Raw genomic sequence first — 17555 nt, 5'->3', positions numbered from 1 at the left:
GCTGTCCGGCGCTGAAATAGTGCTGTCCGGTGCTGAGATGTTGCTGTCCGGCGCTGAAATAGTGCTTTCCGGTGCTGAGACATTGCTGTCCAGCGCTGACAGCTGCCGTATATCACTGCGGTGTCGCTGTCCAGCGCTGAAATAGTGCTGTCCGGTGCTGAGACATTGCTGTCCGGCGCTGAAATATTGCTGTCCGGTGCTGAGACATTGCTGTCCAGCGCTGACAGCTGCCGTATATCACTGCGGTGTCGCTGTCCAGCGCTGAAATAGTGCTGTCCGGTGCTGAAATAGTGCTTTCCGGTGCTGAGATGTTGCTGTCCGGCGCTGAAATTGTTCTATTCAGCGTTAAAAAATAAAGTTTCTCTTCAGTGCTGAAAGTCTGAAGGCAGACCTTTTTACTTGATAGTGATGGAAGTCATCTCACAAAGACACTAACTCATTGACCAATTGGCTTTACTACAGTCTTTATGACGAAGATAACTTTAACTGGTAACTTTATTTTATTTTTTTTATTATTATTTTTACGAGGTTAGTTGGCCAATAGTCTGCCTTCGGGGTGTAAAATCATTCAAACTGCCACGAGGATATAAAAGCAAGGACCGAAAATGACATTACAACTGCACTTCAGAGTTGTCGAAATAGGTCATTAGTCCGACGCGGTAAAACAATGTTCTAAAAATAAACCGAATCAGTGGCGTTTGTCCCACGGCCACGGGGCTTGACATGAATTTGATCTGACTCGTAGGAAGGAAAGATTATCTCAGCAGATGTCGTTTGCTCTCCATTAAAGTAGTAAAGCCAATAATAAGCCACCGCACGCACACACGGAAACACACAATATCGGACGTAGGCTGGCAGCCCCTATCGTCTCCACACTTTTTACTCAGTCGGTGAGTCCGGGAAGGTTGGAGTTGTTTTGGGGTTGTTGTTGTTTTTTTTTTAATTCCAAAGTTTCCAGACATTTTGATAAGTACTTAAATTTAATTCTTTCTTCTTTTTTTTTTAATCAACAATATCTCAGCCGTCTGATGGACACGAGATTACCCAAAGGTCAGAGTGGAAGATGGAGTGCACTCTGTCTTCTACCGCTGCTTACGTGCTTCTTGGGTGCAGTCTGCGGACAGATCCGCTACTCAATCCCGGAGGAGCTCGAGCATGGCGCGTTCGTTGGCAACATCGCGGAGGACTTGGGCTTGGATTTGGATAAACTCTCCGCGCGTAGATTTCGAATAGTCTCTGGCGCGAAGAAGCAATATGTCGAGGTGAATTTGGAAAACGGCGTTTTGTTCGTGAATGAAAGAATCGATCGAGAGGAACTGTGTGAGCAGAGGTTGTCCTGCTCTTTCCACCTGCAAGTAGTCATAGAAAACCCCCTGGAGCTTTACAGGGTTGAGGTCGAAATTTCCGACATTAACGACAACTCGCCCAGTTTCCCGTGGACCGGAATTAATCTCGACATCTCGGAATCTGCCGCTCCCGGATCTCGTTTCCCGCTGGAGAGCGCACAGGACTTGGATATCGGGACGAACTCGCTGCGCACTTACCTGCTGAGTGTAAATAAGCATTTTCTTTTGGACATACAGACGCGCAGCGATGGAAGTAAATTTGCAGAACTCGTCCTGCAGAGCACTTTGGACAGAGAAGAGCAAAGTTTGCATCACGTGGTTCTGACCGCGGTGGACGGAGGAACGCCGGAGAAATCCAGCAATGTGCAAATAGAAATTACAGTGCTGGACGCAAATGATAACGCACCCGTGTTTGATGACACGTTCCACAGGGTGAACGTGGCTGAGAACGCACCTAAAGGCACGGTGGTCATAAGGCTGAACGCGTCGGATTTAGACGAGGGTCCCAATGCTGACATCACGTACTCTTTCAGTGGCCACGCTCCCCTGAGGGTGCGCCAGCTTTTCAGCGTGGACTCACGTACGGGGGAAATCAAAGTTAAAGGTATTATAGACTATGAAAAGGCTCGGATGCATGAAATGTACGTCCAGGCTAAGGACAAAGGGGCTTCAGCGGTGGCGGTGCACTGTAAAGTGCTGGTGAATGTTGTGGATACAAATGACAACCCGCCAGAGGTCATCCTCACGTCTGTGTCCACCCCCGTGCAGGAGGACGCGGTCCCGGGCACCGTCATAGCAGTGGTTAGCGTGATGGACAAAGACTCGGGTGAAAACGGCAGAGTGGACTGTGAGATCCCGAACCGGATCCCGTTCCAACTCCAGTCCTCTTTCAAGAACTACTACACATTGGTGACCAGTGATTTCCTGGACAGAGAGACGGTATCTGAGTATAACATCACCATCACCGCGCGAGATGCGGGCTCGCCCCCTTTAATCACCCAGAAAACGATTCTGGTTCAAGTGTCAGATGTGAACGACAACAAACCCCGCTTCAAACAGCCAGCGTACACGGTGTATCTGACTGAGAACAACGCGCCCGGGGCGGCCATTTGTTCCGTGACTGCCCTGGACCCGGATTCAGGTCAAAACGCGTACGTCTCCTATTCACTCCTGGATGACTATATACTAGGGAATCCAGTGTCCACGTACGTGTCCATAAACTCGGACAACGGGAACATTTATGCCATGAGATCATTTGACCACGAACAAGTGGAAAACTTTCAGATCACAGTCCAAGCGCAAGACGCCGGTTTACCGTCTCAGAGAAGCAACGTGTCGGTGAACGTCTTTATTCTAGATCAAAACGACAACTCGCCCGTCATTTTGGTACCGGGTGTACAGAGTGGTACAACACCACAAGAGGGCGTCAAGGTGCCGAGATCCGCGCAGCCCGGGTACCTGGTAACTAAAATCAGCGCAGTGGACGCAGACGAAGGTCAGAACTCCCGCATTTTCTACCAAGTGCTTCAGGCAACCGACCCGACCTTGTTCGGCGTTGCCTTGTACACGGGCGAAATCAGGACGATGCGGCCGTTGGTGGAAAAAGACGCCGCCAGTCACGAAGTGGTCATCCTGGTCAAGGACAACGGTCAACCAGCCCTCTCGGCCTCCGTATCCATCACTTTGTCCGTGGTTGACAGCCTGCCCGATTCGCAGCCCACTTCGTATGACCCGTCTCTGAGCCCGCATCACAACTCTGACCTCGGTGTCTACGTCATCTCTTCCCTGAGCGCTGTCTCCGTCGTATTTTTGTTGGCCATCGTTGTCCTGGCGTCAGTGCAAAGGTTCAGGGACGGGCGGCGGCGGCTCAAAAGCAGAGGGTCACGCTTCCCTTTCTTTGGCTGCCGCCGTTGCTGCTCGCATGGATCACGGACATCCAGCAAGACCACAGACTTTTTCAAGAAGACCCATTTAAACATGCGTTTGTCCGCAGGCGCGCCCACTTTCCCTGAGTCCAACAGCAGTGCGGTGCCGCCGCAGGTTTACTGCTATAAAATGTGTCTGACGCCAGAGTCGTCTAAAAGTGACTTCATGTTTCTGAAGCCATGTCCCCCTGTGACGTCAGCACCTCAGAATAACCACAGAGGCACACGAGGTCTGACCTCCGACTGGAATGCGCTGGACCACAGGGAGCCGCAGGGCAACAGCAGAGCAGCAACAGTTGACACGGTAATGGAGAGGGTTGTTATCATTGTTATCCATCTGACGGTAATGGAGAGGGTTGTTATCATTGTTGTAAAGTGTTGTTAAGTAATGTTATCCATCTGACAAAAAAAAATCTAAAAAATATCTACAATTATGGGAATAAAGAGTCTTTCGACTCATTAGCATGACGTCACCATTAGCATCGCGAACAATCATCTTTTTGTGCTTTATACTGATACAACTTTATTCCCATGAACTTTTGACTTTTGGTACTTGTTAACCTTTAGCACTCTAGCGACTTTTCACTCATAATATCACTTTTCTTCCCATGAACTTGACTTCTGTTCTTGTAACATTTCCATTTTGTTTTTGTAAATTTGCAACATTATCTGTCGTTTATGGTAACGTTTTGTCTCGTGGTTAATCGGGAAATTCATTTTCAGTGAACATTAAGTCGCAAATGGTCCGTTATAGAGTTACACAATTTTTTTTTTTTTTTTTAAATTCATCAAGCGGGCCAGATTGAACCCCCCCGGCGAGCCGGTTTTGGCCCACGGGCCCTATGTTTGACACTCCCGCTTTAGATTTTTACACACTTGGGGAGAAAATGACAACTCCATACAGAAAAAAACGTAGTGTTATGGTAGTAAAGCAGAAGTAATGCGACTGATTTTTTATGGCTATAACGTCTCCACCGTAAATGTGTTGTTGACTGCAGCTCTTCCTCTCCTCTCTGTGCAGCTGAAGTTTTCAAACAATGACTGGACAAGGATTCAAAACAGCTCAGTGCCCAAGAGGTGAAAACTTGATCCATCCAATCAGCATTCAGTTATAAAGAGCTTTATGAATTGAAGCGTGGAGATGTGTAAAAGGCTGGATTAAAGACACCGACTATGTACTTTTTTATAGGTACAGCGCTGCACATTTGGAAGGCGCCAGGTCACATCACGGTGATGGCGATGATGATAATGGTTATTCCTGCCTGGTCTCGCCTCAGTACTGGACCTGGAGGAGCAACGTGAAAGGTGAGTGGTTGTTATATTGGCCCATTATTTTTGTTTTTCCATATAGGAAAATATGTACGAATATAACAGCTAAAATGTGACGCCAGAAAGCAGAGGGGGTTTAGGAAAATGACTACACACTAGGATCAGGATTGAGCTTTGTGAGATGAAATGGTAACGAAAGGTTTAGAAATCACAGTAGTCATGTCAAGAACACTGTACAAAAAAAAAAAAATCCTCTAATACACGTGTCAAACTCAAGGCCCGGGGGCCAAATTTGGCCCGTCAGGTCGTTTTGTATGGCCTGCGGGAGCTTAAAAAGCAATTAATAAAGTCCATGCAGTGAGTATTTTAACCTGATAAATTAATTGTTTTTTTTTTTGTGTTACACAGCAAAGAACGATATTTGTAACTTTAATAAATAATAATCAAATAATCAAAAACATGTATTAATATACTATAGCAGGCGTGTGCAAACTTTAGCAGATAGATGGAGAGTTTGCGTGAACTAAGATAAATGGCATGTAAATGTCATGCATAAAATGCTTTTATCATTTTTTACACCATCTATTGGGGAAACATGGGTACTGCAGGGAAAAGGCAGAGGTATAATGATAATATAAATTATATAATTTGAAAAATTTGGCAGGCCGGATTAAAAAACTGAATGGGCCGCATCCGGGACCCTGGCCTTAGTTTGCCCATGCACTATGGAGTAGACATCTGATTAAAAAACTGAATGGGCCGCATCCGGGACCCTGGCCTTAGTTTGCCCATGCACTATGGAGTAGACATCTGTATAGTCTTTCATTTACAACCGGCCCTTCAAGGGCAACAGTGTTGCTGATGTACCCCTGCGGTGAAAATAAGTTTGACATCCCTGCTCTAACGAAGTCTAAATTCTGAACATTTTGCAGAAGGCAGAGCATCTCTTCAGGAACAAACTCCACCAAAGTACTCATGGACTCCACAGCCTCATCGTGAACCACCCGACTACCAACACAATGTATACATTCCTGGCCCCACGTGTGGCAACAGCACCTTGGGGCCAGCACTCAGAGGGGATCTCAGTGTGTGCAACACCTTTTCTACATTTGGAAAGAAAAAGAAAATGACCTCAAATTACGAACAATCCTTTAACAGAGACGATCGCCTCATAGGCAATGCTATGTTCAAGTGATTGTGACACATGCCCTAAATGGGTATAGTTTGATGTAAATATGGAGGCAGGGTATATTAATATAACATTGCCAGCCTGAAAAATGAAAAACTCTTAGTGCATGTAATTGATTCAACAGCTCTGTCCCCTCAACCGGTGGGGACAGAACAGGAGGTCAAGTGGGTCAATCATAACATAATTACCTATAAATAACATTACGTCCATGTTTATACGTTTATAAAGTTTATAAGAAAACATTCATATTTAATGAAATATGATTTGACGAGCGTGAAGTGTTGGTGCATCAAGAGGGCCAGATTGAACCTCCCAGCGGGTCAGTTTTGGCCCGTGGGCCGTATGTTTGACACCCCTGCTTTAGAGTGTCATATGTAAACTTTACAAACACATGCACACTTGGGGAGAAAATGACAACCCCGTACCGAAAAAGCGTAGTTTTATAGTAGTAAAGAATGTTGACTTTTTATGGCTATAATACTGTAAATGTGTTGTTGACCGCAGCTCCTCCTCTCCTCTCTGTGCAATGATTCAACAGCGTATAGTAGTTATAGTTTATATATGAATATAGATCATGTATATGTATATATATATATATATATTCATTTTTGTAAATCACTGTAAATGTATTATATGTTGATAGATCAGCGCTCCCCTCCTATTGTGCAAGCTTACATGGCAAAGTAAATGAAAAAGGCAACAGTTTTTCCAAGTAAACAAACCTCAGTTTAGTCGCTGCAAGTCAAAGAGTTGCTTTACTTTGAATAAAGATTTCAATATAAATAACATAAATAGACTCCAAATTAAATTGATACATTTAACTACAAGATGCTAAAGAACAGTCCATACCTTTAACTCATCTGCGGTGGCCTACTGTAACAGGCTGTTCTTACAGTTAAGCTAATCCAAATTGCTAAGTAGAAAACAAGAGCACATCGCTCCAGCTGTAGCTTCTGGCTCCCCCGTAAAATTTACAACAGACTTTAAAATCCTCCTCCTCACAAATGGAGCCCGTCATATCCAGGCTCCACTGCTTACCAAAAATCCCATAATACCCTTCAAGCACAACAGCTCAGTTTGGTTCAAAGATGCAGGCTTACTTGAGGTTCTCCGATTGAATACGTTGAGGTGAGTCGAACGGGAGGAAGAGCCTTTTGTTCACCAGTAGTCTTTCTTATCTGCTCCTGGTTCCTCCTGTCCATCTTTAGATTAGTTTGCTATCTACCCCATTTACCCCACACGACCTAACATTTCCAAAGTCCATGCTCAACTTGTAACTTGACATCTATATTAACTGTAAAACCCTTTTTTTTTTCTCATTAGCTACAGAGGATTTGTGGGTTACAATTTTACTTGAATGCTTACAACTTTCGTGAATTTGGACTACGCAAAATAAATGACTTTACTCCTGACTCCTTTTTGTTCTATGTCAAAAAAAATGGTTGTGATGAAAGTAGTAAAGGATTGCTCAACATGCAGTCGAAGGTTTTATCAGGTCAGCCCATTCAAAAATAAGTTTCCTGCAGCCTCATGTGAACTGTCTCCGTAATTCCTGAAGATTGACCCCGTAATATTCATCCGGTCCCACAGACAGCTGTAGGCAAGACTACTCCGCAGGTATTACTCTTCTATAGCTTCTGGCACACATCAGCACTTTTGTCATGTCAGGGTTGCAAAAGTGCTGATGCGTGTCCATCTAACTTCTCCCTCCGGTAAATCTAATGAGTCAGTAAAGAGTGTTGGTCTCCATTTTAGTCGGATTCTGATTTACCCGAATGGAATGCATGTCTTGTGGCTGACTGCACGTTTTACAAACGGGTGTTTGTGATTTTTTTTAAACTTGGAAATTGTAAGAAATATTGTTTTAAATCCAGCAACACATTAAGCTTTAAATCCTTATAATAAACATACACATATACAATGGAACTGTAAAAAAATATATATTTACAATTCCCTTTCATTCAGTACCAATCCTCAGTCTACACGTACCCAGGCAAATGGATTACTCTTTTATATCCACTAGAGGTCGCCAATTCACCACTGATAATTATCCAGTTGCCGCATTTAATTTTAAGATCTTTGATGATGTCGTTTAAAATAATCGCATTTTATACTCAAACTATTGTATGTATTAAAAACATACATTAATTAAAAAAAAGTACTCTCCAAAACACTGCACAACAATAAGAATTTGAATTTAAAAAAAAAGGTTAATTTATTGTCACATTTAAAAACACCAACACGGCTTCCGTGCTTCATTATCAACGCCGTGTGTACACCTGTCGGTAATTAACGTTGACTGTACTTAATTGGCCTGGTCTCTGTGAAATCATATCTGGCCCCTCTCTTTGTAGATAGAACTATTGTCAAACCCACTTCCGCACTCCGTTGAACTTTAAAACCGTGGCTGTTTCGGAACTCACCCACTAATACTTACTCCCTACGTAGGGAATTACGTACAGCGGTTTCGGACACTACTTCAGCGCGTAGGTAATTACGCCATTTCTGTCGCACAGTTAAAACGGAGAGACCCATGGGATACATCGTTTGGGTAGTGACCATCGGTTGTTCACTAGAATTTGCGGTAAGTTCTGTCGTTGGACAACTTTTACTCACTAAATATTCGGATGGATATGCATGGTTCCCTAATGGAGACCCAACCTGCACTTTGGTTACCGCTATTTTAAGTAATGTGTATTTGTCATACACTTTGTGTCATGGAACTCTCTTGACTTAGTACATCAAGTACATCCCGTACTTTAAGACCTATCATGAATGATTTTCTGCTGGATAAGACAATGCAAAATTGCTAGATTTATGGTTGGTTCCCAATACAGGAAGCCAGCAGCCTATTGTTTACTTATGTTTTTGTGTCTATTAATATAAATTAGTTTATTCTTACCCAAAACCCCCCCCCCCCCAGCCCCGCCCCCCACATAGACCACACCGACACCGTGTACGGCCCTGCAGAGCTTGAGCGCGTCAGGCTCCCTCATCAGCGCTGTTCTGTGCTCCTGGTGCTGCAGCTACAACTCGTGCAAGGCAAGAATGCCACAGGAACCCGCTTTGACGGAGACAACGGAACCGTAAGAACTCGTTTTGTACGTTCACTTATAAAATCACCCCAGTCATGGCTTTTTCCTTTGCACCTCTCCGGACACGCTGTGTCGTGGCCGTTTTTACATTTACTGCACTATGGGGGGTTTCGCTCTCTATCACCCGGTACTCGGTTCCGGAGGAGATGGAGGAGGGCTCTTTTGTTGCAAATCTGGCCACGGATTTGGGCATGGATGTTCGCAGTCTGGTGCAGCGCAGAGCAAAGCTCGATGTGATCGGCAGCAAAAATTACCTCGACATTAACAAAGAGACGGGAGAGCTGGTGATCCGCGAGAGGATGGACAGGGAGAGCATATGCACGACCAAAAGCACCTCGTGTTTCCTGAAAATGGACGTCATCCTCGAGAACCCCGTCCGCATTTTTAACATCGAGCTGGAGATCATGGACATCAACGACAACGCTCCCGTGTTCCGCCGAAAAACCATGCCCTTGGACATTTCCGAGGCGACCCCTACCGGCGAGAGGTTTTCACTGACGAACGCTGTGGATGCAGATGTGGGGGCCAATTCCATCAAGACCTACTATCTCAGCACGAGCAAATACTTCATCATTGACATACAAACGGGCAGCGATGGCTCCAAATACGTTGATTTGGTCCTCAGCGGTGAGCTGGACCGGGAGGAGCAGTCAGTTCATAATTTGATCTTGACAGCTGTGGACGGAGGTGTCCCTCCTCGCTCTGGAACAGCCAGTATCACTATTAATGTACTGGACATCAATGACAATGCTCCTCAGTTCAGTCAGCCGGTATATGAGGTCAGTGTTCTGGAGAACACAGCTGCGGGGACTGTGGTCATGACGATGAGTGCGTTGGACTTGGATGAAGGCATAAACGCCCGGTTGACTTACTCTTACACGCTGTACACCTCAGAAAAGACCCAGGAGCTGTTCTCCCTGGACCCTAACACAGGTGAGATCAAGGTGAAGGGCGTGATCGACTACGAGGAGAGTCAAAGCTTCGAGATGTACATTCAAGCCCAGGACGGAGGGGCAAATCCGCTGTCGGGACAGTGCAAGGTGATGGTGTTTGTGAAAGATTTGAACGACAACTACCCCGAGGTGACCATCAAGTCTCTGAAAAGTGCACTGAGCGAGGATGTCCCTGTGGGCACGCTAGTAGCGGTGGTCAGTGTGAGTGACAGGGACTCCGGAGAAAATGGTGAAGTAGAACTGAGCCTAAATCAGCAGGCAACCTTACCCTTTGTGTTAAACAAATCCTCGGAGGATTACTTCGAGCTTCTGGTGTCAAAGCCACTGGACAGAGAGCTGAGAGGCAAATATGAACTCGTTTTCAGGGTGGCAGACAAGGGGTCGCCGGCCTTGTCGGAAAACGAGACCATCACATTGGACATCTTGGACATTAATGACAACGCGCCCACTTTTCCTCAGTCGTTTTACACAATCCACGTCATGGAGAACAACGTGCCAGGGGCCTTACTGACATCACTAAGTGCACATGACCCAGACCTGAATGAGAATCAATACCTGGTGTACTTCATCATGGAGAAGGAGATTGTTAACACAGGTATGTCAATGCTGTTCTCTACCAACCCTGAAAACGGTGACCTTTATGCCCTGAAAACCTTTGACTACGAGCGAGAGAGGGAATTCCTCTTCCACATTGAGGCAAGAGATTCCGGTTTGCCTCCGCTGAGCAGCAACGTCACGGTCCAAATCATCATTCTGGACCAAAATGACAACGCTCCTCTCATAGTCTCGCCATGGCGAGCTCAGGGCTCCGTGGTAGAGGAGGTGATCCCCAGGTCCACAGAGAAAGGACACTTGGTGACAAAAGTCATCGCCATCGATGCTGATTCTGAGCAGAACTCCCGCGTCACCTACCAACTCCTGCAAATCACCGACGCGTCGCTCTTCAGCCTCGATCAGTACAACGGCGAAATCCGAACCACAAGGATGTTCAGTTACAGAGACCCACGACAGCAGCGGCTAGTGGTGGTCGCAAAAGACAACGGTCAACCCTCGCTGTCTGCTACTGTCACTATAAAGATATCAACGGTGGAAAACGTCATGTCCTTTTCTACAGAGACTACAGAATTGCCCCTCGATTATGACGTCTTCACTGACCTCAACCTGTATTTAGTGATAGGTCTAGGAGCGGTGTCCTTTCTGCTGCTGATAACTATCCTGGTTATTATAGTGCTGAAGTGTCAAAAGCCAAAGCCGAAGGCCATCAAGATTCCCCCGGCTAATAGGAACAGCGTGATCAGCAGAAACAGTGTGATCAGCCAACGGAGTTCCACCATTGCAGATTCCACCCTCATCTCCAGTGATGCCTACTGGTACAGTTTATTTCTGGCAGAGACCAGAAAAGGCAAAGTGGTTGTGAGACAACCTATAATCCCTAAAGGAGCTGGGTATTTTGTGTCGAGTATACCCAGGAGCATAGGGCCGAGTGAGACCACTGACTCCAGAGCGTCCACCCTGGAGGTACGTCTCAATGATTACAAATTATGCAAATATATGTTTATATATATATGCATACAAATATATATGATTCATTTGCAAATTAAATAAATAACAAGAATAAATATATATGTATCTATGGATAAAATACAGTTATTGTTCCTATATATGTGTGTATATATATATATATAAATATATATATATTTAGGACCAATAACTGCATTTTGTCCATCTTGTTATATGAAAATGTATATATATCTAAATGATTCTTGCGCATAACAATATGGATAAAATAGCATTATTGGAAAAAAATGTAATTTAATCAAATATATAATATATAATAATATATGTTACGTTAACCCTAGTATATTTTTTTGATATTTTGAACTGTATTGTGAGTATATCAAAAGAAATGTATGGTTTTGCCTCTCAGTTCGACGAGTACGGTAGGTTAATTTGCCTAACTCAAACTCACTAAATACTTATATAAATTTATAATACATACTTTTATATACACTTATATATATATATACTTACTTATAAATACTTAATGTCTTCACTTCACTTTTTTAGACTAACTAATGACAAGGAGAAGTAACTTTTTTTTTTACAATATGTGTATGTATATGTGTATTTGTGACCCTTGTATGGGGCATTCTGTGTAGCCTTAGCAACGTCAGCTAGTAGAAAGGGTATATAAGGTATTAGAATAAATGAAATAATAAATAATGATAATGATACACTTTGCAATGTGAATGTTGAATGCATAACGAATGCATATAAAAAAAACTAATATGTTTTAACTGAAAATTAGTAAACTAAATACAATTACACATATATACACATACATATACCTAAAAATTATGTGTCACAGTCCTTTGCTTTACCAACCTCCCCCAAAACAAAAGTGAAAACCAAGCCACAAATGAATACATTAGGCAGTCGGCTCAGTATGTAGGTCATGTATTTGAAATACATAAATGGTGGCTGGTACTTCAAAGAGATCCAGACGTAGAGAGGCTGTGTCCAAGGACAAAGCCCGATGCTGTATTCAGTCAGAAGCTAAAGCACGCTCCTCCAGCAGCCGCACATGCAGCAGAATCTGACCAGCTATAAGTCATGGATGCTCTGAAATCATAAATAATCACTGAGGTGTGCACTATGTGTGCAGTCAAAGTTCCACATATATATTAGTGACCCTGTCTCTTGTTCCCTGCTTTTCAGTACTCAAAGTGAAAGGAAAGCCATCCTACAACTGCAGGTATGCTGTTTGCCATTTCTCCTCAAGTGTACATGTCACTCTAAAACAGGGGTGTTAAACATACGGCCCGTGGGCTACAGGTGGTCCTCTATGATGTTCAATTCGGCCCGCTTGAAGAATTTTAAAAATGAAAAAAAAAAAACACAAATATTTCATGTTCAGTATATTTTAAAAAAATATATTTTAAATAATAATAATAATTATTATTATTATTGACTTTTCTCTGTCCTTTTTATTTGGTACAGTATATGCCTGTGGTTTCACCTATTTGAAAATTAGTCATATTTCCAGTTGTTTCTCATCTTTAATCCTCCATATTTAGATGTATTGCACTGCATTACGACTCCTACCTAACCAAAGCTTTTTTTTTTGTCTAAAAAGTGTCATTTGTCTGTAGAGCATGTGAGGAAACCATCATTTAGTCAAACCTGTGATTAGTGCAAAACCTGGCAATTTCACTGCCAGGCTTGCTGTGTGCACATCTGGCAGAGATGGGCTTGGCAGAGGAATGATGTTACGGATTTAGAAAGGAAAAAAAAAGATTATGTACCACCCGCAACCTACTAACTCGTCGGTTAGTTACAAATCTGTGGGCTATGTCTCACAGTATTAATATAGTATACAAGTGGTTCTCACCCACTCCCCTCCGACCCACGCAAACCACTATTAAGAACCTGATAACATGTATATTTCTTATCTGTACAAACCACTGTATGAGTTGCTGCCACCTAGTGGCTGGAGGCTTGTTATCATTCACACATTACAGCAGTGGTACAGTTATGTCCAGCATTCCATATTCCACTGGAGGCCCTTCACGTCCCCCCTGGTACCTCAGCCCGCCCCCCAAGGGGGCCCGCCCCACTGTTTGAGAAGTACTGGTATAGCCAAACAGCATGCTGTGATGTCAGGTCTCATGCATGTTTACCTGTTTTACTCCTGCCTCCCTGATACTTAAATCTTGTATATTATTATAGTTAAATAATATATATATATTTATATATATGTATATATATATTTATATATATATTTATATACATGTATATATATTTATATATATATGTGTATATATATTTATATATATATATATAATGTTTAAAAAAGGTGAGGGAAAACCTGTCACACTCCTGTGTTGCACCAGTAGCGTCTCTCAAAAGAGCTTTATGTTGAGCTACAATTTTTAGCTGCGGTTATTTTTATGCTCTGTGCGTTAACAGGAACCCAGAAGAGAACTGCCACGATGGAATCATCCCCGCACCACAGTCTCTGGAAATAACTCCTCTCGATGACTCACAGAGAAGAAGTAACTTAACTTTCCTCTCCCAACTTGCTCTGCTCCAACGCAACGCAAACTTTTCCCTTTCTTTTCTCCAGTTCCTCTCATGCCACAAATTGACCATCAATCCGCCTCTTAATGTTTTCCTGTTTTCTAGCATGAACCTGCATGATTCCAAATACAAGTATTTTCGGATGTCGAACTGATGGCAAAACATCTGGACTAAAGTTTCGTTCCATTGATGGTATTTAAGACATTGGTCCATGATAGGGATTATGGTAAGTTTTTATGTCAATAAATAAGCTAACACGATGTCTTTCAATTACAAACAGATTTTAACCACATAACAGAACGTACCTGAGTTTTTATTTTTATGTTGCACCATGATTGCTTTAATCAGTAAATTGAAAAAAAAAACCTATTGCAGTTCACACAGACTGCCACAGGAGGCGCCATTGAGTATTAAGGAATTCAACTACTAAAGCAGTGGTTTTCAATCATTTTCATAACAGACCCCAACCTTCTCCCCTTTCACCGTCCCACCCACAAATTGAAAAACAATTATGTGTTTCCTTATCTTTACAAACCACTGTATGAGTTGCTGCCACCTAGTGACTGGAGGTTTGTTTGTCATTCAAGCATTACAGCGGCGTCATACAGTGTGCCGTATTTCATTGGAAGCCTCTCGCGCCCAACCCCTCCTGTCCCCCTCTGCACCTCACCCCCAGGCCCCCCCAGGTGGACACGCCCCACTGTTTGAGAATGACCGTATTAAAGAACACAGTGAACCTGCTGCCTCAGTGAGAAAAAAAAGGTGCACAGTTTTGAATAATAGACTTCGGAGTGGACTCTTTTGTTAGGTGGTTTAAAATCTGTTTCTAATTCACACGGAGAATCACTGACGTCTCCTGTTTGGGCTGCAAGGTTTTGGGTTTTACCACAGTTAGAGCTGTCCGTGTACAGAATGTGATCCCACACTGGGTGGACACCATGCCTTCTCCAAGATTCCATCAAGTGCTGTGTTTATCAGAGTCAACAAGTAGTTTCATGTCATGTTGAAACCCATCTGATTACTAATACAATACCCCTGAACCAGGTGCATACATCCTTTTTCCATAAACCCATTTAATACTGAACAGTAGATGGTTATGACATTATTTGCACTGGGTGTTTAATTAATGCTGCTTCATTATTATTATTATTTTAATATATTTTTTTAGTTTATTACGAGTCCTGCTCGTTTCTCTAGGCTCTTATTGTCAACTCGTAACTTTGCGATTTAAAAGAAATAACAATATCAGTGAGGTTTTTATTATTATTATTATTATCATTATGGTTCTCATTATTTGTTGTACTTATGCTAATAATTGTGTGAAAACAGCAAAAGACGTAAATGGAAAGTAGGGCAATTCGACATGTGAGACATACCGCCCCCTGTAGGTCTGTCGCTCAGTGACGCGTGGCAGGAGTTGACACCAACTGCCTATTTTTGTGGATTGTTTTGGTCAAACTTATTTAGTTATTAAGTAAAAAAAAAACTGAAGTTAAGAATAAATGACAAATGTAATCTTTTTAATCTTTTTTTTTTTTAGATAATATTAAAATAGTCTTTGATAGCAGCCCATATAAAAACTCAACCATCTATGGCCTGTGCCTGCAGAATCCACATGGGTCAGGTATTATTTCAAATTTAAAAAAAAAAAAAAAAAAATGGGCATAAATGTATTGTTTATTTCTCACCCTTACAGTTGGATATAGTCCTCTTTGCAATTATGAACTTTTTTATTTTATAAATAATCCTAATAATCATTGCACTCTTCAAAATCTATAAATCAATCAGAAAATATAATAAAATATATATTACGTTAAAAAGAGAAAGAAAACTAATGGCATTTTATCTTAGGGAGAGTAGAATAACTACCAGACCAGGAGGTTTTATTTATTATTATTATTATTAATATTAATGTTTTTATAGATATTTGAAGTCATTTCTTTTTTTTTTAATGCTGCTTTTGTGAGCTTTTTTCCAGAGCGTTCTGTGTGCCGTGTTTGTAGTTTAGTGCAAACGGTGTTGTTTTTGATAGTGTGCGGGTAAAAAAAAAAACAAAAGTACTTTTTTTTTTAGTTTTTTGTTTTTTTACCTCAAAGCTAGTGCATTCTCATCGCCGATGAAGTGCACGACCTTCTCAGCAACATGGACCACCTAATGGAGGGTGCTAATTTAATAATAAATGTGGTTTCTTGGGGTCAGGAGATTGTTAATAAAAAAAACAAAAACATTTTTTTTTCTTATTCTAAAGAGTACTGACACAGCACATTAAAACAGCGGTGCTTATCAGGTAGGAATGCATTAGAAACTGATCAGATGACGGCACTTTGACATATGCGCCAAAAGCAAGAGAAGCATCCCATCTTTTCAGGTGTATCTCCTTACGCCTCATGAGTCAGGGGAAATCCAACCTCTCTCATCCTCTCACACATCAAGTGTGCTGCTCAGAAGCTAACGCGGTAATAAGGGATATTTTCGCTCCGGAGTACAAGGTGTATACGCAGTCATTTGCAGAAATATGTTCGATTCCAACAGCGTTAACTGACCACACGTGAAGCGATCTCCTTGCGTGCCTTCTACATTGTGAGAGACACTGCATACATGACTGTTGACGGAGGGGAAAAAAAAAAAAAAAAAAAAAAAAGAGTGTTTCCTGCGGTATTGTATTACGGATTACAATTAACTCCCCCTTAAAAACATACCACCTTAAAAACGGCACTCAGCCTTTTGATTATGAAGCAAGTGTTATTACTGTAAATGAAACAGCTTTATACTTTGTGTTTTTTATACCGTAGACATTTTTGATATCTTCTGTATTCACTGTGATCACGAGGCACAGGCGGTTCTTGTGCTTGGTATTGTTAAAGTGTTATTTCCTCATTTGTGCAAAAATCCAGTTTTCTTTATCTGCCAGTATGGATTAAATACTAGTCGGCTTCCAGAGTTGCACTCATCGTTATCCAACTTAAGACAACGTGGGAGAGAATGGCCTTGCTTCATTTTTGAGTCTAGATAAATGTCAGACTTTGATGTTGCTCATTTGAAAATGTTCCGCCTGATCATAGTTGGAATAAAAAAAAAAAAAAATTGAATTATGTCCCTGTGCTGTCTTGTATGATGTGTGATAATTTAAAAAAAAAAAAAAGCTCAGATGATACAAAATCATCTCTCAGTCGAGTCCTCTCTTTATCCCTCTCTAAAATTCTGACCCAGTTTATCTGTACAACACTGTGCACTTATTTCTGGAGAATTAAATCTCAATAGCACTCCTCAAAATAAACCAGGAAATAAAAACAATCATAGCTTTGCTGGATGCAATCCAGTAATCAAATGAGAAAATGTAAATTAACATTTTTTACTATTTTTTTCTTGCAAAAATGAGCCTCAAAAAAATAACACAATAACACGTTAGATGTGTTGCCCGTACCATTTGCAAATGCTAGGATTGAAAGAAACCATATTTGGAAAGGACTAGAATAATCTATTAATCTATTGAACGAGCCACACGTGAAGAGTGGTTTTTAAACATGGCCTCCTTTTTTTTTTTCATCACAACCTTGCAATGGCCGGTCCCTCAGTGCAGGAATCAACAGTTGCAGAGGCAATCAATATCGGTACATGACCACGAGATGGCAGTAATTCAACAAGAGGATTCGAAGTGTTAAAAGCAAAAGCAAAACCAATACCTTTCCATTTTTTCA

General features: G+C 42.0%; 2 protein-coding genes across 4 annotated transcripts; both read left to right on the top strand.

The window, feature by feature from the left end:
• The first annotated feature begins 531 nt into the window (after positions 1–531).
• On the top strand, positions 532–5858 carry LOC112488655 (protocadherin beta-15-like). Of its 2 annotated transcripts, none has more exons than XM_025065895.1 (4): positions 532–3575; positions 4293–4332; positions 4436–4576; positions 5473–5858. In XM_025065895.1, exons 1-4 carry the CDS (start codon positions 1029–1031, stop codon positions 5733–5735), a joined length of 2991 nt encoding a protein of 996 aa, XP_024921663.1. In that variant the 5' UTR covers positions 532–1028; the 3' UTR covers positions 5736–5858. The 2 variants fall into 2 exon arrangements, with proteins under 2 accessions (XP_024921663.1, XP_024921661.1); XM_025065893.1 differs by having other exon boundaries at positions 4293–4348; positions 4461–4576.
• Positions 5859–8649: 2791 nt separating this feature from the next.
• Positions 8650–16946, top strand: LOC103394752 (protocadherin beta-16-like). 2 transcript variants are annotated; one of them, XR_003052973.1, is made up of 4 exons: positions 8650–11295; positions 12496–12532; positions 13747–13832; positions 13963–16946. XR_003052973.1 is itself a non-coding variant. In XM_025065896.1 (3 exons), the coding sequence occupies exons 1-2, from the start codon at positions 8860–8862 to the stop codon at positions 12505–12507; spliced, it is 2448 nt and encodes an 815-aa protein (XP_024921664.1). In that variant the 5' UTR covers positions 8650–8859; the 3' UTR covers positions 12508–12532; positions 13747–16946. The 2 variants fall into 2 exon arrangements, 1 of the variants encoding a protein (XP_024921664.1); XM_025065896.1 differs by having other exon boundaries at positions 13747–16946.
• Positions 16947–17555: the final 609 nt, after the last annotated feature.

The sequence above is a fragment of the Cynoglossus semilaevis genome, chromosome 19 (genome assembly GCF_000523025.1).
Source record: "Cynoglossus semilaevis isolate Cse_v1.0 chromosome 19, Cse_v1.0, whole genome shotgun sequence".
Lineage (NCBI taxonomy): Eukaryota > Metazoa > Chordata > Actinopteri > Pleuronectiformes > Cynoglossidae > Cynoglossus > Cynoglossus semilaevis.
Note: the sequence above shows the minus strand (reverse complement) of the source record. Positions and strands in the feature narration are given on the sequence as shown.

What these genes read in the sequence shown, in the direction of transcription:
- LOC103394752 (XM_025065896.1), top strand. Translation starts at nt 8,860, where the DNA reads ATGGCTTTTTCCTTTGCACCTCTCCGGACACGCTGTGTCGTGGCCGTT.
- LOC112488655 (XM_025065895.1), top strand. Translation starts at nt 1,029, where the DNA reads ATGGACACGAGATTACCCAAAGGTCAGAGTGGAAGATGGAGTGCACTC. An exon ending in GAGCAGCAACAGTTGACACG is followed by an intron (nt 3,576 to 4,292) that starts GTAATGGAGAGG and finishes CTCTCTGTGCAG; the next exon opens with CTGAAGTTTTCAAACAATGA. An exon ending in CTGGACAAGGATTCAAAACA is followed by an intron (nt 4,333 to 4,435) that starts GCTCAGTGCCCA and finishes GCTGGATTAAAG; the next exon opens with ACACCGACTATGTACTTTTT.